General features: G+C 42.8%; 1 protein-coding gene across 5 annotated transcripts in view; it reads right to left on the minus strand.

Moving 5' to 3' along the window:
* RPS6KC1 (ribosomal protein S6 kinase C1) overlaps positions 1–22,124 on the minus strand; it is a 546,019-nt gene that overhangs the window by 439,063 nt on the left and 84,832 nt on the right. For all 5 annotated transcript variants that reach the window (XM_069233902.1, XM_069233905.1, XM_069233903.1 and 2 more), the window contains one exon: positions 9,772–9,887. In XM_069233902.1, the coding sequence (XP_069090003.1) occupies positions 9,772–9,887 (116 nt within the window). The remainder of the gene's footprint in view (positions 1–9,771; positions 9,888–22,124) is intronic.

Here is a 22,124-nt window from a genome sequence, read left to right on the forward strand (position 1 = left end):
GGCGACTCATGACAAAAGAGCAACTTCACTGTTCTACTTTCCACACTACACAACTCATTCTGATCCCAGTCACAAACTATTGTGAACCATAGAAATAATTGCACCAAATGCAAATTATATAACATGCCATTATTATAGAACCGAAAGTAGAGACAAGGGGGCCTTTCAACGAGTGGCCACTATGCTGACTATTCAATGGTTGCTGCAGGTCTGGTGAAGGTGACAATTTCAAACCATGGGCAAATCTGATGAGCTGGGCTGAGGTCCACAGTGAGCTGTTTGTCACTGCTGCAACAAAATCTTTCCAGAGTTCTTGTTACCTCTGTGGTTAAAGTTGAGTTTCCACGCTAAAATCAGGAACTATGAATATGAATTAGCCCTCCACTTGTAGAACATCTTCCAAAGCTGCACCTTTCCAAATATCAGGGTGGCGCTGATTAAGGTCTGCTAGGACCACAATAATGGTGTGAGCGCCATTGCAGACAAGAGGCCCCTGTGTCTCTCATCGGGGGTCTGTCGGCTCTCATAACCATCGAAGAGCCTGGGAACTAAGTAATGGGCAATTTACTCACAAAAATATCTAGGCTCACTAATACAATGTCTTCCCCCACTGGGATCAAGGGTGTTCCCAGCACCCTCAGGTTTGCTGATCTCCTCAACGTTTCTAAGATCTCAAATTTATCAGACACTTGCAGGATCATCCTTGTTACTCCACAATGACAAACATTTGTTCTTTAAAATCCACATTTGTGCAATCTGCATATTCTTTAACTGCCTGCAACTTCGAGGCTTAAGCAAACATTTACTTAACTTTGGCAATGTTTTTTTCTGGTGGATATATATAACAGAAGATTCCTTACCTTAGACATCTCCCCAAGCACCCGCTGGATCCAAAAAACCTTCCTCATAACAGAGCTCCCACATGTATCTAGGTAGTGCCATGTGGCGCCAAATAGAATGTAAAATGTCCTACATTCGTAAAGGAAAGTGTCACTTCTATTAAGGACAGAGAGGTGAGGATTATTCTGATCTTACCATTTGTTTTACTCCAGTAGGCTTCAACAAACCAATTGCATAACTACTTTTACCATGGGTCCCAGGGGAAAAAAACTACAATTTTCAACCAAATTCTACTCAGTCCTTTCTACAGAACCGTTCTCTCCGACTCCTCCCCTTTCTTTCCTGCGACAGGTAACGATCCTCAAAAAAATTCTAATCCCCTTTATTAGCATCAGAAACTGAAGAAAAAATGAGGCACATACTGAGAAGGACATCTCAGTTCTGAAGGCCAACCATCATCATGTTAAATAGCAAAATGAAGAAATACTCAGTCTCATGTAACAACAGTAGATAAAGAAAATTATCCAAACCAATAAACATGAACATCTTTAAGCAAACCAAAAAAAAGAAAATAATACCTATACCTTACAGCAATCATCTTCCATAATTTGAAAGCCTCGTGATCTGAAAAGTCATGTCCGGGAGGGTTAATATCTCCAGAAAAATGGGTGGGAATAATCCTCGCCCCATATCCTTAACAGAATTCAAACTTTCTGTTACGAATGCTAGGAAATTTTACATTCTATGTCAGGACTGGAGGCGAGGATTATGCTGGTTCAAAGCTTGTCCACCACCAGAGAGGCTATATTCAAAACCGGTTTAAAATAATACTAGTTACACATCGAGTCCGAAGACCAATCAGTTGCATTCAGGATGTCTTCTAAGCGAGCACCCTCACTGAACACTTTGGAAGGCATAGCACCACTTACAGAGTGCGCGCCGAACTGTGGCACATCAATGCCAGCCTCCTGCATATTCGCCTTGATCCACCTTGCGATAGTGGGAGAGGACAGAGCTTTGAAAGGTTTCTGAACTGCAATCAACAAATTACATTCCCCGGAGACCTAAATTCTTCTGTCATGCTTTCATAAGCCTTCAAACATCGTACTACACATAATTCTAGAGACTTCAAAAGCTGGATAGGAAATGACTTTCGAATTAGACTTTGTCTGGCGGGAAATATGGAACGTTACACAATCCAGGGTGAACGCCTGACCTGTCAGGTCCAGGGCTCTTACATCAGATTAAAAAAAGCAGGACCTGATTCACATCCCATAAAGCTGAATATCTTGGTTCTGGAGGTAAACAGAGACGAATACCCCTCATCAACTTACCTATCCAAGATTGTTCTCCAACTTGGTATCCTTTAATCGGAACATGATCTGCTGAGATAGCAGAGGTGAAAGTATTTACTGTTCTACAGGCCATGCCCTGAGAGGCAAAGATGCTAAAAAGCCTTAGAAAGTGTCAGACCTCAAGGGATTGCAATGTGACTGAACACTCCAATGCACCCACCGCATCCATGGTGACTGATGATGTTTGGTACTACTGTCTGCCCAAGCCGTGGCTAACATTCTTTCAGCTTCTCCTAAAAGTCCTGGGAGTCTCCATCTCTCCTGGTAATCCTCCATGCCATAAGAGGCTTCGGTCTTGCAGGACTAATGGGTGCAGGTTCCGCATCGGCTCCCAAAGGAAATCTGCAGCATGGGGTAGATGGATTGGAAAATCCCAAGAAAGTTCTAGAAGAACTGTAACCAGACTGGCGATCTGCAATAAGGAGTTATTAGAACCAGACTTCTCCTTTGTCCAATCCTGTAGAAATGCATCCATCGCCAGAGGATCCAGCTTCCACCTGAAGAAACGTTCTACCTGATGATCGAGGAGGGACAAAAAGAGGTCCACTGTAAATAAGCCCCAAAGTTTCCTTATCTGATGAAAGACTCTCAGGTCCAATTTCCATAGGCTCATATCTGAGAAGTTCCTAAAGCACAGATCTGCCACTGTGCTGGAAACCCCTCGAAGATATTCCACTGTCACAGATATGTTGCGAGGTAGACAAAATTCCCAAATTGTCTTGGCTGAATCCGCCAACATCTTCAATCTGGGACCCCCGCCCCCAAATGATTGATATAGCGGGCCGCCAACCTAATGTCCATCTTTAGGAGCAATTCACTTTGTTCTTGGTCTAGCACAGTGGTTCCCAACCTTTTGACTCCCGAGGACTCCCACTGAATCAGTATTGGAAGCTGGTGACCACCAAACAATTTGTACGATTTACATTAAAACAGTAATTCACAAAAAAATACACAAACAAGTACACACTAAACAAATACTCCAATTAGTAAAGATATAATCATTTTATATTGAAAACATATGCAAAAATTGAAAAATGTTAATAGGAAGGTTGGCACTGCATCTCGGCAACTAACTATTCAATGTTCGGTTTTATTTAAGAAAGTTGAATCCTCAGGTCAGAGTCTTAATTTTCCAAGCAATTTCTGTTTTGATTTTTTAGGTACCTAAGATCTGAGAAAGCTTTTTGACATAAATATATGGTGGGGAAAGGAAGTAAAACCATAAGGGCCTCTCACCTCTCCCTAACCTTTCTGTGACATGCAATTCACTTGTTTTATAGCACCTCTCATACCGGTGTAGGGTGTCTGAGCACTTTACAGGGTACTACAAGGTGTAGGATTCACATGTCATCTACACTGGTGGACATTTTCTAAAAGTGCTTGGTCTGGAGAAGCACAAACTCAGGAATCAGAACACAACGCAGTGGTTAGTGCGGACTTTATTAATGGGAAAGTATTTTTATGCAAGCAAACCTTTTTTAGCAGCATAAGGAAAATGAAGGACTGGGGGACAAACATAACTTTCTAATTTGTGCCATGCAGTTAGCATGCAGCTCTTTAATGGCAGTTCATAGTTCACTGTGCTAGATTACAAATGTAACTTATGCACTGCACTGTAATAAAAGAATCTCTGTGACAAAAGCAAAAGCCCACTGTGCTACACGTTCTTTGCAGCAGGAATTTTAACCATCTGCACTACCTTTGAGTCAAAACTGCCATTGCACAAAACTACCATCTCTCTCCAGCAGGTACATTAATCACTAGAGTTATCTTCACACTTTTATTTGTGTCCGAAAGCTGCTGGATGTACAAGGAATGTTGCAGTGCTTTTCAAACTGCCCAACAAAGGAAGTAAAAAATATAAAACACACATGCACGTGTTTGTCAGGGGCCCAAGGTGGACAAGTGCCTTCCAGCCGGCCCAGGCCTGCGAACCCACTGGGAATCTGTCACAGACCCCTGGGGTCCTAGGAGCACAGGTTGGGAACCACTGGTCTAGCACTTGACAACAAAGGAGCACGCCATTAATTCCAGACAAATGATGATGAGTTGCTGCTCTGTTGAGGACTATGTTCCTCCTGTGGAAGAGTCCCCACATCAAGCCACCCCAGCCTAGCTTGCTGGCATCTCACTCTATGGCAATGGCTATATTTGACCCAAAGATGGCTCTGTCATTCCAGGCCTCCATGTAAGCAAGCCACTATCTCATCTCCTCCGTAAGGGGAACCTTCTCCGAATGCCGAAGGTCTTTGTGGACTTGATCCCACAATTGAAATTGGAGGAACCTGTGATGAGGTGCGAAAATGGGGATGGCAAGATATGCATCCTTGAAGTCAAGGCGAACCATTTAGACACCCGGCTGCAGCAGGTCACACAAGAGATTGATACATTCCAGGCTTCGAAAAATCATAAAAACGTTACTAAACTTGTAGGTCAAGTAGCTTGATCAATCTACTCGAACTAACTGTAATGTACTTGACCCAGAAACGGGTCTCAAATTGTGTGATCCTATGCAAATATTGTATTTTACAGTCGCCTTTTTCTTCATTTTCACAAGTTCATCTTCAAATTTGGGAGTTCAGCATTTCTGCTGTAAAAAAGTCCACTTTTGTTTGATTAAATACACTAAACGTTTGCTCCATGTATAATAAATTTAGCCGGCATATAGGGTACACATGATCCTTTCATGATTTGCCCATTAGTTTACTAATAGCTTTGTCATCAGGGCAGGAGTGTTTCTCAGTTTATGTTTAAAGACTCAGTTTTAATAAGTATATCACTAAAGCATGATGTGGTAGTGCACTGTCATTTGCAGACAGTACATTTCCAAGAAATGTCCAAAAACCTTCCCACAAACTTGCAGCTTTACTGGTAAAACTATATAGTGTATTAACAATAATGTCTGAAAATTAGGCTTCAGAGAAAATATTTATCATTTGCACCTCACAAAGTAAAGTGTTCTGACTTTTTTTTCATCCTATTAAAATATTTTTTTCATCACACAAGTACAAAAAAATGGTCTTTCACAGCTACCAAAATATATTTTAAAATGTTTGTTAAATTGACTTAGTTATATACATGTTGTGTGTTAGGAGTCACCTGATACCCACAGCCTTTCATTTCACATAGGTCACACAGTTCACTTACAAAATCCTGGAACTCTGCAGTCACAAGAAAAAGTATTTACATTGCAAGAAGACAAACTGACTTTTGACCTCTGTCTCCGGACACAGAGCAAACGTGACAAGAATACGATTTAAAGGCATCATAATTGCTAACTCAGATTCTGTCCGGACAGAACATCTGTTCTTTGTCCACTCACCAGAAGGGGCAAGTTGGTTCTAAAAATAGCTAGACCTCATAAAAAATGACTCACCATAGCGAGCGGTCCAGTAGATTTGGAAAGCCCTGTCTTCCAACTTGAAGTGGCGACAGATCATCCAGCTGTTGTATTCCCAAAGATTAATCACCGGTCGATGACCTCTATCCCTTTTTTCCACCAGAAAGATGTTGCTTAAGAAGCCTCGAGGAAGGACAGAAGATTGGACGATAGCTTCCTTGTGTAACAGGTCTGCCACTTCCTGTCTATAAGTACGCTTTGGGCATCTGAAAACATTAGAGGACGAGGCCTGCAAGGCTGAACCACTTGCGAACCATCTGAAGAACCCCTGCTTTCTCAGTTAACTTTTCCCAATTGTGGCTGAATATGGCTAGCTTGCCTCCCACCTAGGGAAGAAAGACCCACACTCACCTGACTGACCTCCGTGCAACTGGCCTCTGAAAGAAGCTCGGCCTCGGCGTCTCAGTCCTTTCTTGTTGGGAAAGGACACTTCTTGCCAGGACTGATCCAACCACTAGGTCCGTCGAAAGGTTGGGCCTCGGGAGAAGGCTTGTGTGACAAAGCGGCTAGTCGAGCGGCCCCTACCACAACAGACCCCAACAAAAATGTGGGGAGATCTTTTTCATGGAAGCCTGAGCTTTATCCAAAGAGGTAAAAGTTGAGACAAACTTCCCCAGTTCTTTTATAAACGGGTCGCCAAACAAACCCCCTTGGTCCACAGGTCCTGCCTCAGTGGAAGCCAGATCTCCCAATTTTGGGTCTAAATTAATCAACCAGGAACGCCTTCCCTCCATTGATACTGCGTAATTTGCGTTTTCTAAGAAGATTATAGCGCGCTGTGCCCATGTGGGTAGAGATTCTGGAGCTGTCAGGGTGACTGAGGCCTTTGCTTCCTCTGCTAAATTCAATATCCTAGTCAATGGGCCAAACACATCCATAAGCTTGTCCTGGCAGGATCGCCAGCATCTATCAATACCTTTCTTTGAGCCCCTGATATATTTAGATAGAAAAGTGGCCATTTTAGAATCGATCTCCGAAGTGAGGGCCACCTTGTCCGCCAAGAAGAGACGCAGACATTCGACCCACAAATGAGCTCGCATCACATTATCCAGGGATTTGAGGATGCGGTCTACCACATAATTGTCAACTTTTGGGGTGGGAGTCCATTCAGCTGACTGGGGTGAATAAGGTCATTGGGGTCTAGCATATCAGAAGTGCTACTGGGTCTTCAATGAGAGCAGGTTTAGGGGATGGGCGCCAGGGTCTGGAAGGGCAGGCCTCATCAGTAAAGTCTCCAGGGGAATCCCCATCGTTCCCCTCGGGGTATGAGGTAGGGTTTCCATCATCTGGCAATGGATCGAAAGCACCCCAGAAGCGTCTTCAACCCCAAAGCGAGGAGGCCTGGACAAAAATGCCTTTTTAAGGGGTTCAAATGCACTCAGGTCAATACCTGAATCAGCCTTGTGTTTGGATGGGCGCTGGGCTATGGTGTTAAAAAAGGGACAGATGAGCGGAAGCGGTACAAGCGATATGAAGGTGACGTTTTAAAGGTGTTATCGATAGGGCTACAGCCTGCTGGATGGAGATATCCATCGCTTCACAGCATTCCTTATCCATTGGCAGCAGAGATCGACTCTTCTTACACATACTCAGCCACCATATTAAATAAAAGTGTACAAGGCCTGCAATATAGGTATGTATCAACAGTATAAATGGAGACCCAGGGAAAGATCACTCACATATGCGAGCTAAGAAAAAGCGCAATGAAAAAAAGGCAGGTAAGCACCAAATAATTTTGGGCACACTAAAGTAATTATGGGGCCTCTTTGCACTCTGATGCTCCCAAGCGATAGATACTGCCTGGGCCGTCCCTGCAGCAGCACTAAAATATATGTGCCGTGCTGTCAACAAGGAAAAAAAAACAAAAAAACAACTGACCTTTCAAATGGGCATCACGTTATGTGATGCCACCACAAGTATACCGACCCGTAACATTACGTGTGTCATGCCACTGGTATAAACAGAGTGACTACAGACCCCGTCGGGTGTTTTTGGTTTTCAGGCATCCTGAGAAAGAAGACTTGTGGACAGGGTCCACATCCCTGACTACCATCAAAAGGCAATGCACGTTGGGCACAGAGCAAGTCCTCAGACGCAACTCCCTCTAGAGAGCCATGTCATTCAACGCAGCCGCCCAGCAACAACAAAATTGATCTACACGGCCACGAAAGGGCCCCGCAGGTACGCTCCCGCAGCAGAGCAATTTTGTGCAGTCAAATGCTCACGGAACAATACAGCACAGACAAAACTAAGAACAATAAGAAGGAAAGAAATAAACCACACTTACCTATCTACTGGAGCAGAAAGGAAAGAGGAGGAGTGGGAGGGAACAGCTCGATATAAAGGACTGAATAGGACTTCGTTCATTGAAAATTATATTTTTTTCCCTGGGAATTATGGGAAAAGTAATTTTGTTAATTGCTTTGTTGACGTTTGCCGGAGTAAAATAAAACAGAAAGATCAGCATAATCCTCGCCTCCAGTCCTAACACAGAATCCAATCCACCCTGGAATCGACAGAGCGGAGCAGCATGCAAGTACCACCCTTGCATGCTTGTGTCAGTTTCTTGCCTTTTCTTTCTGCACCCTCCAATGCAAGTGTCAACAAATATTGGTACACGTGCTGAATACTAACATGGGACCTTTTTAGATGTTAATAAAAACACTCAACTGAAGGGGGAAGAGGAATCTGTGGTGAGATACAACTTTTACAACGGTTCTGATGGATACTTCTAACTGCAGATTCCTCACCTTAGAATAGTAATTTAAGCAGTGCCTCCCACGGTGGTGGATCTGTGGTGTAGACTCAGATCAAAAATTCTTTCAGGCGAAATGTCCTTCCCACATTGCTGTCAAGGCAGTAGTGCTCTTTGAACGTATGCACTGAATCTCACATTGCAGCCTTGCAGATGTCACAGAGAGGCAGTCTGCGTGGCAATGCAGTGGTGTTAGGATTAGCCCTGGTGAAATGGGCCATAAGCCCTTCCTGAGGCTGCTCCTTGGACACTGCATAACAGATCTTAATGCAGAGGGCTATCCACCTCTTTTGCACAGCCTTCACTTTTCTTGCTCTAGAGAACCACACTAATAGTGTATCGTCCTCTCGATGGCCATAAATTTTACAAAAGGCTTAGCTAGTCATCAAAAGATTGCTATTCGCTATGCATTAATCATATCTGTATTCTGTCATTTTTGAAGTAATTGTGTTAGTTATAGCTTTACACAGTTGATTTTGAATGTAAGTACACGGATTGGCAAAAACAAGAGATTGTTTGGGGGTCTGACAAGCTCCTAAACAGCAAAAGATACCGATGAACTACAGTGAGCTCTGGCTGAAAATCCTGAGAAAACATGCAGTTCATTCTGTAGTGTTTCAGATGTACAGTTAGGTTCATGTACAATTCCTAGTAAGTATGACGTGTTTCATGACAATGTTGCTATTCATATTGGTCAAATATGCAGGGGCGGCTCCTCCGTTAGGGCGGAGGAGCCCCCCCCCCCCACCCCTGCCAACAGCAGCAGGAGCTGCAAACTTTTACAAACAAAATGACAATAAACGCCGTTTATTGTAGCTTTATTTCGAACAGGGCGGAGACATGGGGTTGATGAGCATGGAGGGGAGTGCACAGAGCGCTCCCCTCAGTGCGCATGTATGTTTGGCCGGCCAAACACACATGCTAACAAGGGCTCTCAACACACTGGCACTGTGTGACCGAGTTGGAGAGAGCTGGCACAGGTTCCCAGTCTGCGTTGGAGCACCTAGGCAGGGCATTCCAGCCAATCATAACGCTGCTCTAAGCAGCATCATGATTGGCGCAGGGCAGGCTGGGAGCCTGTGCCTAGAGTGCAACCTGACCAATGTTCGTTTTCATTAAAGACATTTTCTTGAAATTCTAAGCTGTATCATATACTTCACCATGCTTAGTCCTGGAGAGGTTCAAGTTCACAATGAACAAAATGCAGCACAATATAGGTAAACCTTTAGAGAAATTCTGCTAAGTCAAAGATAAACAATATGGAGAACATGGGTAACTGTAAGAATAGAACCATTCATTACGAAAGTCCACTCATGAATTAAGCATTGTAAATCTGTCTCTGTACAACATTGATTCCATCATAAGAAAACCAAACAGTGGCAGAAAGTTTAATCTTTATAATGAGAAAGGGTGTGGTGTACCTGAAAAAAATGTTCAAATTGTTTGCTGTTATAAAGTGCAGGAATGTTGGCAGAATACTGCAATAAATCTTCAGCGCACTGCCTTCTTTCTTCGATTACGCTCTCTTCAAAGCGCCCTGAAACAAAAGAAAATAGGCAATACCTTATATTGGCGACAATGACAGGTTACAAAAATGACAGCACTCACACATGATCAACAGCACTGGTTCAATAGATCAGGTTGAAGAGAAGGGATTTGCTCTTCCAGGAATGTCCCTACACCCTCCTTAGGAACAAAGAACATGCTCCCAATAATGACGTTCTAAGATGCTACTCACAAAGTGCATACTCAATTCTACCTGGGAGTATCAATCTACCACCTACTTGACATTTTTTTGTGGATGGGGATGAAATTCCTAAGGGAAGTAGCTGTCTCCGTTTAAGCGATTCCTTATTGCCACCCCCAACTGTATAATTGCAACGCGAATAAAGATCTTGAAAGTTGGTGAAAGATACTTAGTCATTTAGAACAGTGGTTACCAACCTGTGGTCCTGGGGGTCCGCGAATCCTCCTCAGGGGGTCCGCGAGTGCTCAGAAAATTAAATAATGTTAACAGATTAGGTCCCTAGCTTTTCAGTAATGACTCAGTGGGGGGGGGGGCGGATTCCAATAATGATTCAGTGGGGGTCCCCAGGTTCCAGTAGTGATAAAGTGGGGGCCCACAGAAGTCAATAGGTTGGGAACCACTGATTTAGAAGGTATCAACAGGCTAAGTCTCTTACTAACAAGCATTGGCAAAGCCAAAAGGTCTCACGTATGCGAGAGCTAATGGCTTTGCCATGGTCTTCTAGCCTGCTGTACATCAGTGTGGCTGCTGTTTAGCATGGCTAAACGTTAGTGGCTTGGCACAGAGGACAGTGTTGTGGGGGAGAGTGGCATGGATTTGTGTAGACTGAAGTGGAGTGGCAAAGCACTGAGTGGAGTGGGATAGAGTGGGGTTGCATTAAGTGGTGCAGAGTGGAGTGGCACAGAGTACAGTGGAGTGGTGTAGAGTGGAGCAGCATGGAGAGGTGTAGAGTGGAGTTGCTTTATTGTCTGGTGCAGCTGAAAATATCAAATGTTTATTTTTGTTTTGAAAACACACTGTTGTTGTACCGCTTGGCACTAAAGAGAACTACTTTTTGTGAATGTGCTCCTACACAAAGGTAAGAGGAGTCACAGTGAAGTTAGCTAATGGCTGAAGTGCACTGACCCATTGGCCTATTCTGTAAGCTGTATTGGCTGAATGAACAATATGAATGACACAACAACAGCTCAATGGACAAAGTGAATATATTCTCTATATAATATTAGTAAAATCAAAAGGTATTGGTTAAAGCCAGACCTAAAAAGAATGCAGTTGAAAGCCTCACAGTATAAGGTTGTACTGGAGAACACCAGTTGGCTGAAAAATGTGTTTGCTGCTAATGAGTGTGAATGGAAATATCATCCTTCTTTTTTACACTTGAATTTTAGGCAACCTACAACTTTTCTGCAAGAAGATGTTCCTTGCAGAAAGCTGAGCATGCTGGAACGTAAGAACATGCTTTGTTTTCATCACTAAATCTATTGCGTAAATACATGTAGGTCATTTTATGTCTAGACTAGCATACAGGCTGCGTGCAACAATCCCCATACCAGAAGTATGGTTGTGTTGCGTTTGCTTTTATTGTACCAACTAGGCTGCTGGATTTGGGGCGGCAGCATCACCCGAATTGTGGGGAACTGAGTCCAATCCACACCATACGACAACTGTCGGCCTAATCCGTTTCCAGACAGCTAGCAGCGCCTCATCTTTGCCCAAGAGCAGGGATGATTTGTGGCAACCGGGGCGCATGACATTGTGATTTCTCAGGGAGATCGTGGTGGATCAACTCTCATCCTTTTCTATCAGCTACATTAATCACACACATGCAAAGACAAACAGAGGCAGAAAATGGTTCAATAAGATGTATTGAATCAGCTGCGTCTTAGATAAAATGGCATGAAATGCAATAATTGGAATGATGAAACATACTAGAAGCAAAACGGTGACAAGGAAAGTAAAACACAGGAAAAATCCCACCACACTGTCACTATGCACAATATATGCAATTCCTACCTAACCTATGTTAGCGCACAGCACAGGATAAGCCCTAATTCGCCCTTCAGAATTTCCCTCTGGGAAGACATCATCCCCCATACCGGAGCATGATAGTATTGAAGAAGCCTGTTATTTATAGAGACACCATCCCCATGTGGGATGGGGAACTGGTGGTCTCAGCGAGTAGCTATAACTGAGTCAGACAGCATGCGGTCAGGGTTATCTGGCTGGAAAATCCCTCTAAAGTGCATGGGACAGGGAAATGTTTTTATATTATAACAACAGAGAAACTGTCCCCACGTAAAAATATGTAGGTTTCTGTGAATGTTAGAGATGCAGTGTACCACTCGCTGTAGCCTTGAGGAAAGTACAGAGTGAAAGAATGTGCTAAGAAATGCTTTTCTAAGCAAAAGGACAAAAAAATAAAGAAAATAAAACACCACCACAAATGTGGTTGGTTCTGAAAGAACAAAATGAAATAGAATAAATTGTTACTAGGCTAAAGGACTCAAGCAGCAGACCTAGTTGCTACAATACCGTGCCCACAGACATCACTAAAATGGCTCTACAACATGTGCTAATAAAGTGAAATGCGTCCCAGGTTTGTACCAAATAGTATAAAGAATACAATACAGCAAACAGTAGCATAATTATACAGTTCCAGCATTTACAATAAATTAACTTTTAGGCATGTGGAAAAATACTGCTATTGAAGCTTGCTTGACAGCTTGCTTGACTGAGGCTATATTTAACTGATCATAAGTATCAGCAAAGCTTTTACCATTCTGTTCAGCATTCAATATCTAAATAACCTGCAGCAAGGACTGGTCTCACTGGATTTGCATTCCTTATAGAAAGCAGAGCGTGTGGAGGTAAAGGGGTGAAGGTGGACTTAGGGGTTATGAGAACAGGAGGTCTTAGTTTCTGCAGTGTCCAAGGCCAGCTGGTGAGAGAGACCAATTCTTTTTATGTCGAGCGCAAGCACTTTTACCCGTTGTAAGTACTGTGGGCTTTTAACCACACTCACCTCATGACCATCACTTTCACTCGTTCATGGGCTTGCCTTTCAAAAATCCCTTGATGTCATTGGTAATTGCTTTACATTTGTCCCGCTTTGGTGCAGTTTTGTTACTGACTTGCAGACTGACCCTGTTACTTGGATAACTGCATGATTCCGATACACTTCAGAGTGGGTTAATTATTTTTTTCTTTTATCTCTCCCCTTCGTGCTCCATGGCAACCATGGCCCTCACAGCGCCAACAGCACAAACTCCATTGGCGGTATTGGAGCACTAGTCACCTTGTTCACACTGTTACCTAATCAGAGTCATTTCTTTTGGCTTTTCACTTCACGCTCCATAGCTTTCCCAAAAACACTTATAATTGATAAATGCTTTACTAAAAACACATAAACCCGCAATGCGGTTCTCCAGGCACAGCAGGAGAGCCGATACTACCATATTCACTGCACTTGGGAAAAGTCACCCCATAATGCTTTGCAAGCATTCTTTTTCAAAACATTTTTGCCCATAGCTCAGCCTGTGGTGGTCCTAGGACAATGGGACCACCAAAATGTTCAGCATGATGCACTCTTTCCGACTATTCAGTCGTTTTTTAAGCTCTCTTATGGCTGGAACTTTTGTTTTAGAGCTTGGGGTAGTTTGTGTTCTGAGGGCCTTAGAACTGCAGTAGGCCTGCTAGGCCTGAAAATGTCTAAGGCACTACGCCCTCTAGGGGCTAAATATATGGTTGCACTGCATTAAATTTTATTTTCATATGGTTATACCCTCTAGGGGCTAAATATATGGTAACATGACCATATTTCTTACAAATGCTATTTTCATGGTGGTGTCCTCTAGGAGCTGTTCTGAGCATTACAATCTAATTCCAAATGTTTATTTCTGATAAAGGTATTTATTGTGTTTATATGATAATTGTATATGTTTTATTAATCTTTCCTTATAGCAATTATTACCATGATTCAGGCCTACTTGACATTCCTATTACACTATGACTGTTTGAACACTCTTGATATGTTTGGGTGACCCTTCTAATTTATTTCTCTTGTCACTTCTTGATGGCTGTCTTGTTTTGGGAATTGTATTAGACAGGCAGTACGACTAATGGTGGGGTGCTGAAAGTGGTATTCTATTTGAATTAGCATGGCAGATTTAAATTAGGATGCTAAATGGCCACATTTTCATGTTGGGCTGCAGACAGAGGAAGAAGGTAAATGGAAGTGCTTTAGTTATATGCTGGGCCACTGGAATTTTGTGCCAGGAAAAGACCAAATTATGAGGCAGGGTTGACCAATTTATGTGACAGGAAAAGTGCAGTTATGAATTTACAACGCCAATAGCTTTAACTCAAGCAAATGCGAGACCCACTGCATTGAAAATGTTTGTTTTCTTTTTCAATTAGCGTTCCCTTTCTGAAAAAAGCAACACCCACATTTTAACTTATATAATGGCATGTTTTTAAGTAGCACTTCTGCTGAGACTTAGCAGATCTATTGGCCAGCCAATGGCTTAAGAGGTTTTGGGAATCAGGGCTAATGGGGGCTGCTTTCACTCAAACCACATGATGGTAAACGAGAAACAGTAGAATTAAACACAAACATTGCTGAACTGAAAATAAACGCAAACATTGCTGAAATCAAAATACACAATAACATTGCTGAAGTAAAAAAAAAAGTGCTATAACATGGCCCTGTTTCATCTACCTCTGCGACTGGAGCTCAGGCAGTTCCAGTACTCAGTGGTGGAGGAAGCTCATCTGGTGACCTTGGTGGGGAACATGGCTCTGGATCTGGGGCTGGAGGTTGGTGCTTGCTCTGAGCTCCGGCTGAAGATGGATTCTGAGAACAGGAAGTGCTATTTCATTCTGCATCTGGAGAACTGAGACAACAGATTGAGAGCCCATGCTGAGTTCTGCTTGAGGAACTGGTGACTGAAAACTCACTATAGCTGTTCTGTTTGGAAGTGGAGAGTCTGGGTAGAAATGACAACTCTCACTGTTTCCTCACTGCTGTCAGCGTTCTAAGGATTATGGAAGCTGCCACTGCAGGAACTCGCTTTCCACAGGAGAGCGTCAGAGACCCTGACGTTGGTGTGAACTCAGTGAGCCAATACAGACTGAATAAAAGCTGTACTTTTAACTCCGTGTTAGCAGTCTCAAAGAGAGCTCCTTGCTCCCAGAGCTATTATTTGAAAAAGCTCTGGAGTGAAGTTCAGAACACACATCACTTGGACCTCACTGCGTCCGATGGCAGAAGCCCGGCCAGATCTGGGACCGCCCAGATAACTAATTGTCTTGATTGTGAACAACAATGCTACCGTCTTCAGCCAGTCTGTGTAGAGAGTGAAAGTAAGAGAGGACGCATCTGTAAATACCACTGTTGCTGGTGCAGCAGGAGAGACCACGGGGAGGGGCAACAAGGAAGGAGGGAAGACGTTTGCTGGTGGGGGAATAATAGGACAACAAAGGGTGGGAAGGAGGACCTGGGGTCAACACAGACAACAGACACTGGGATAGAAGGGGTGGGAGCAAGCACAAGAACAAATGGATGGTAGGAGAGAGGGGCTGAGGCAGCGACAAAACAGCCCGTAATGGAGGGAGGGGAGTCAAGCAGCACAGGGGAGGAAGAGGGGGGAAAGTACAGAATGGAGCCTGCTGAGAAAGCTGCACTCTTGTGGAGTGCTGAAGCCCAAACAAAAAAGTAGCAGCCATAAAATGGGCAGTGGAAGGACACAAGTAATGCAGCCATGCTCCAAGGGGGACAAACACACGAAGAGGAAGGGAACTTACATCAGCTGACCTATAAGAAGCAAGTAAATGAGAGTGACAAGGGAGTCAACTAATGGCAAGTAATAGGTGGACTCCAAGCCCACTGATGGAAAACGTCTTGAAGAGACAGCACATGCACTGTCTACGCGAGACCTAAAAAAGGAGGAAATCAGCAGAGAAAAGGGATGGTGGGCTTGTTTATAAAACAACTGTGGTTTTAACCTTTATATTAGTAAAACATAACTTACATATATACCAGTCCCCAACATTAAACGCTACTAGTTAACACCTTCTTCCTATATGTATTCTTTAATTACAGACCACATTTGTAGCATCGCTAAAAACATAAATGGAGAAACACCATCTTGAGTCCCAATCTCATAATCAATATGTTTAGGCAATACATATGCCCAAACAGAGTGTGGTGCCTTCATCAGAATCCAGTCCTGATATTCAACATCTCTCCTACTAGCTGGTGAAGAGTACTATTACTCGCACTCTCTGGTCCTGGATACTTCTCGAATTACATAGCCAAAGTGCTCTAAATAGAAGCACATAAGCCGAACCTGCTATGACAGATTCCTAATTCTTGCCCCACACTGTACATGAGGTCCAAGACCTGGCGCCGCCATCATACAAAGGCCAGAATCCAATACGGAATCCAATTTCAGCAGTGGTTTGCAGGACTTACAAATAGTTCACACATAAGAGGTATGTGACACGTCCATGTGGTCTATATTGCATTGGTCTAATCATCACAAAAATAAAAATACACATCCAAGAACATATTAACACACTATGTTAAAAAACCTCCTACCAAGTTGGTGACACACTTCTCTAACAATGAACATCCACTGATAGATCTGAAATGGACTATGGACATCGTTGAGGACTGAACTAGTTATTTTTTAGAAAAAAACCAAAGTGGATCTTCTCCGAAACAACTGGCTCAGAAGACCTCAATGACAGAGTATTACTACCATAATTCTGGAGCTGGTGGTATTGTAGAAAGATAAATATTCTCCTGCAAAATGTGACTTTTCACTTGTCCCTTTCGCTCTACCCATGGTAACCTCATAGGATTATTCAAAATCCCCTTTTTTTGATAAGCTATACAGATAAACTCATCTTGTGATTATCAGTTTTTTTCTACAATTGTGATTTTGTTTTTTTTAATATTAATATGCTTTTGTATCCAACTCCTGTTTATAACTATAATATTACTCCATTACAGATGATTAATTTAGAATGTTGTATTCATCCTTTAGTTTGCCCTCCACTACATTTACTAATTGCTTTCTATCCTGTTCCTACTATATACAGGACAGTATCATGAATATTTACTTAAGATAAGACATCATACATAAAGCATATAAACATTTACAGACTGTAGAACAGGTTCAAACACAAACACTAAAAACGATTAATTAGGCGGCACTGTACTCATTAAAACAATTTATACTAGGGCTAGATGTATTAATATACAAAAGAAAAAATACTATGTTATCAACTTTTGTAAAGTATAAATCAATACAAAGTCGAAGTTTTATATTACCGAAACAACCCCTTACAATACAAATACAAAGCGGAAATTGCAAATACAATACAAAGTGGAAATTGCACAAATATATATCAGAAAAGGGAAAAAATCTAACATTAAATCCTTCACTAAGCAACATTGTTAAAAGTGGAGGCACAATTATTAAACATCATACCTTCACTGAACCACATTGTTCCAATTGGAGACAAAATTAATAAACATCAAATTCCTGAATTAAATCCAGCTTCCACTTCCTTAATAGCCAAGCACTATGCAAAACTCTACTCTGGCTAAAGACTATAGGCAGGTATGTGTCTGATTTTAAGATTCCTGACGCTATCTGATAATTCTGCAAATCCAAATTCAAGCATAACAAGCAAATCCACTTCTTCCGCAACTGCTTGTTGATTGCACAAAAATAGAAAATACTATTTGGATTCAATGACATCCTCACAGAAGAAATTGCAGAGTTAGCATTTTCTGAAGGCCATTTAACAGTAAAGGAGTTAATTGGTAAAGTGCCTAATCTAACTTTAATAGAAAGGAATTTGGCATAGAAAGGAAAAACAAGGTCCAAATATGGTTCAAATTTCATAGACCTCTTAATGTTCAGAAATTTATCAGTTAATCCACCTTCCTCTGCCTTCACAATATGCTGTTCAGAGACATGCGCCAAATACTGCACCTTCAGAAGATTTATATGACTACCATTGATTCCACTTGGATTATCACAAACATATTTTAGCCCTAGAGTATATATCATCAGTGTTTCACATACTTTAGCCAAGGATGATCATTGACATTGGTCGTTCCCAAAAGTTTCAGTAATTCCAGTCCACAAGTGGCCAACTCGGGAGTATACCAAAGCCTCAACCAGTTGACAAGTGGTCTTAATTTTGCTTTATCAGTGATTCTCGTTAGACCTAGATCTATAAGGAACATAAGTATTGTAGTACTAACACGCATGTTAGGAAGGGATCTAATAAAACTATTCTCCTTTTTAGACCTTTACACTCCTCTATACCCAATATATCTGCTATATATAATGCTGCTCCCTAGGGTTTAGGGCATTATAACTGTATAGCAGGGGAAACTGATCTTGAAGTTTATGCTTTATACATTTGAAATACTACTGATGCCCTGTGTTGAGCAACTAATTCACATTTTATTGAATGAGGGGTCATTGAAAACATCTGCAATATTTGTATTCCTAAATATTTAAATTAATTTAGCCTTTCTAGAATACTAACCTCTGGTCTTTAACATTCCCTATGAGTTCAATGGGGATTCAAGGTCATATACCCAGACTTATTCACATTTATTTACAGGTACAATGCTTGCAGAAGTCAAGATACCTATTCAATAAGGTTTGAAGACACATAAGGATTTTAGATAGTAATGAAGTATGTTAGACTTTTCATCCTTGGCGTGGTCTTCCTTAACTTTTTTGCCTCTGTTTCACAGGTTGCTGATGTGTGCTGGACTCTGTTTTTGCTGTTTTTGCTATCTGGGCACTTTACCACTGCTAAACAGTGCTAAAGTACAAGTGCTCCTTTACGAAAATGTGTATATAATTGGTTCATCCATGACTGGCATATTTGATTTACTAGTAAGTCGCTAGTATAGTGCACTAGAGGTGCCCAGGGCCTGTAAATCAATTGCTACTAGTGGGCCTGCAGCACTGGTTGTGCCACCCAAATAAGTAGCTCTGTAATCATGTCTCAGACCTGCCACTGTAGGGTCTGTGTGTACAGCTTTTAACTGTAAATTCGACTTGGCAAGGGTACCCACTTGCCAGGCCTAAACCTTCCCTTCTCATACATGTAAGGCACCCCCTAAGGTAATCCCTAGGTAGCCCCAAGGGCAGGGTACAGTTTATGGTTAAGGTAGGACATATAGTAATGTGTTTTTCATATGTCCTGACAGTGAAATACTGTTAAATTTGTGTTCACTGTTGCTAAGCCTGTCCCTCTCATAGGTTAACATGGGGGCTACCTTTAAATATTATTAAAGTGTAGATTTCCTTTGGGAGCGGATAGACATTTGGAATTTGGGGTCTCTAAGCTCACAATTTAAAAATACATCTTTTAGTAAAGTTGATTTTAAGATTGTGTGTTTGAAAATGCCACTTTTAGAAAGAGAGCATTTTCTTGATTATACCATTTCTGTGACTCTGCCTGTTTGTGGATTCCCTGTCTGGGTCAGTTTGACAGTTGGGCTGGTTGCACCTTTCACTAGACAGTGACACAAAGGGAGCTGGGGTGTAGTCTGCATTTCCTGATGAGCAATCTGTGCTAGGAGGGAGGGTAGGGGTGGTCACTCACACCTGAAAGGACTGTGCCTGCCCTCACACAATGCAGTCTCCAACCCCCTGGTGTGTGTCTGGGTCCTGGCCTGGGCAAGGCAGGATTTCACAAACAAGAGAGACTTTCCTTTGAAGTGAGCCTACTTCAAAGGGCAAAATGGGTATAAGAAGGGCACCCAAATCCACAGACTTTAGAACACTTCTGGAAACCAAGAGGAACCTCTGCCTGGAGAAGAGCTGAACAGCTGAGGAAGAAGAGCTGCTCTGCTTGGGACAGTGCTTTGTAGAGCTATCCTGCAGTTGCTTCTTCTGCCTGTGTAAGAGCACAAAGACTGGACTTTGAATGCCTTCCACCTTGTGAACAACTCTCCAAGGGCTTGATTTAGAGCTTACCTCCTGTTTTTTGAAGTCTCAGGGACAGCAAATACTTATCTCTGCCAACATCTGGAGCCTCTGCTGAGACTCTTACTCTGCCAAGTGGTGCCCATCCAGTTCCTGGGGCCCTGAATGGAGAAGCTGGCAGGACAAGAGTGAGAAATCCATACACAGACCGCCGTGAGGGGAAAAGATTGACGCAACTCCGATCCGCGGCTGAAAAATTGACCCGCCGCTGGCTTTGCGGCTGAAAATCGTCACTTGCCTGCAGCGAGACTGGAACAACGACCCACGCGGCTGGAGAAACGACGCACAGCATAGCTGACGGAGGCTAGTGAGACCGCACCCCCCCGCGCGCTGCGTGGTTTTCGGATCAATGTGCGGCTGAATTTCTGACTCAAACACCGCTGGCTGTGTAAAAACGACACAAGGTCTGCCTGGACCCGAGAGTGCTGACCGGATTGACGCATCGCTCTCCTGTGGAGAGAAGAAACGACGCATGTCGACCCGACTGAAGGAGAAACAACACAAGGTCTTGCTCATGAGTGATATTGACTATTGACGCATCGCAAGCCCTTTTAGATGCACACTTGCCCGTGCAGGTTTATTTTTGGCGCACCCAGGTACATTTCCATGCTCACAGCGTTACCGTTGTGTTTAAACTTACATAAAGACTCTTTTTGGTTTTTAATTAATAACTTAACATGTGTATTGTGGATTTTAGTCATTTGGATCTTGTTTTGATTAGATAAATATTCTCTATTTTTCTAAACCAGTGTTGTGTCATTTTGTAGTCTTTTCCTTAAGTTACTGTGTGTGCTGGTACAAATACTTTACACCTAGCACTCTGAAGCGAAGCCTTCCTGCTCGTGCCAAGCTACCAAGGGGGTAAGCAGGGGTTAGCTGAGGGCGATTCTCTTTTACCCTGACTAGAGTGAGGGTCCTTGCTTGGACAGGGGGTAACCTGACTGCCAAACAAAGACCCCATTTCTAACAAAGTACCATCAGCAAACAGCAGGGCTAAGATTGTACTACAGTCCAGCTTGAGAAAAACATTTACAGTATTGTTCAAAAAGGCAATCACATCATTGATATATAGCATGAATAAAGTAGGAGCTAGCATGCAGCCTTATCTAACCCCTCTTATGATTGGAAACCTACCTGTAAGTTCATTAATGACTCCCTAGGGCACTTGGGTTTAATTGCCAATGTGAAGTCTGCTAAGTATGTCAAATTAGCTGTATTGGGCCCCCATTGCTTTTAGAACTGATCATAGTTTATTCCTTGGCCCTAATCAATCCCGGCCTTCAGGTCAACAAATGCCAAGTGCAGATGTTGTTTTAAATGAGTAACATGTTTCCGGTGTAGCATTCAAAAGCAAAAGACTTGGGGCCTCATTACAAGTTTGGCGGTCTCTTGGGAAGACCGCTGTGGTGGCAATCGCCAAAAGACTGCCATGTTGGCAGTAATCCGACTGCCGTATTAGAGTCACACTGAGAAGACCTCCGAAATTCAGCAAAAAATCCAAAACTGCCAGGACAATGAAAGGCGGGAAAGAGGCAGTCCTACCACCAGCAACCCTAACCCGACAAAAATCCACCCACCAGATTACGAGCCACAAATCACCACAGCGGTTCTTCCATGGTGGAAAACAATTGGTGGTGTGAACTGCCGCAGTCAGAACTCACATCAGTCAGAACACCACACCAAATATGATAGCTTGAATACCACACACCTTACACACACTTCCGACACACCTACTCACTGCACTATATAACACACCCCCACAGAACCCACAATCCTTTGCAACACAAATGCCATTCAGCTACCCAGCGAGTAGGACAAAATTGTAGATATATCACCTTTACACAACAGGCACAGATACACATCACACTCAGCACACACCCATCAGCACAACTAAAACAATACACACATCACTAGCACACACAATTCGCAACAACGGTATCACCCTCATAACGCAGCACCCACACCTCACCAATTAGCCAACACTGCACCCTTATACTCACAACACCCCCAAACACCATCTATACAACCACTACCATGTCCACACAAAAACACTCACGTTTCACTGACGACGAGTTGAGGGTCACGATGGATGAAAAAGTCAGGGTAGAGCCACAACTGTTTGGAGCACCGGTCCAACAAACATAGATTACCAGGAAAATGGAGTTGTGGCAAAGGATAGTCGACTGGGTAAATTCTGAAGGCAGCCATCCACGCAAAA

The sequence above is a fragment of the Pleurodeles waltl genome, chromosome 5 (assembly GCF_031143425.1).
Source record: "Pleurodeles waltl isolate 20211129_DDA chromosome 5, aPleWal1.hap1.20221129, whole genome shotgun sequence".
In the NCBI taxonomy this organism is placed as follows: Eukaryota; Metazoa; Chordata; class Amphibia; order Caudata; family Salamandridae; genus Pleurodeles; species Pleurodeles waltl.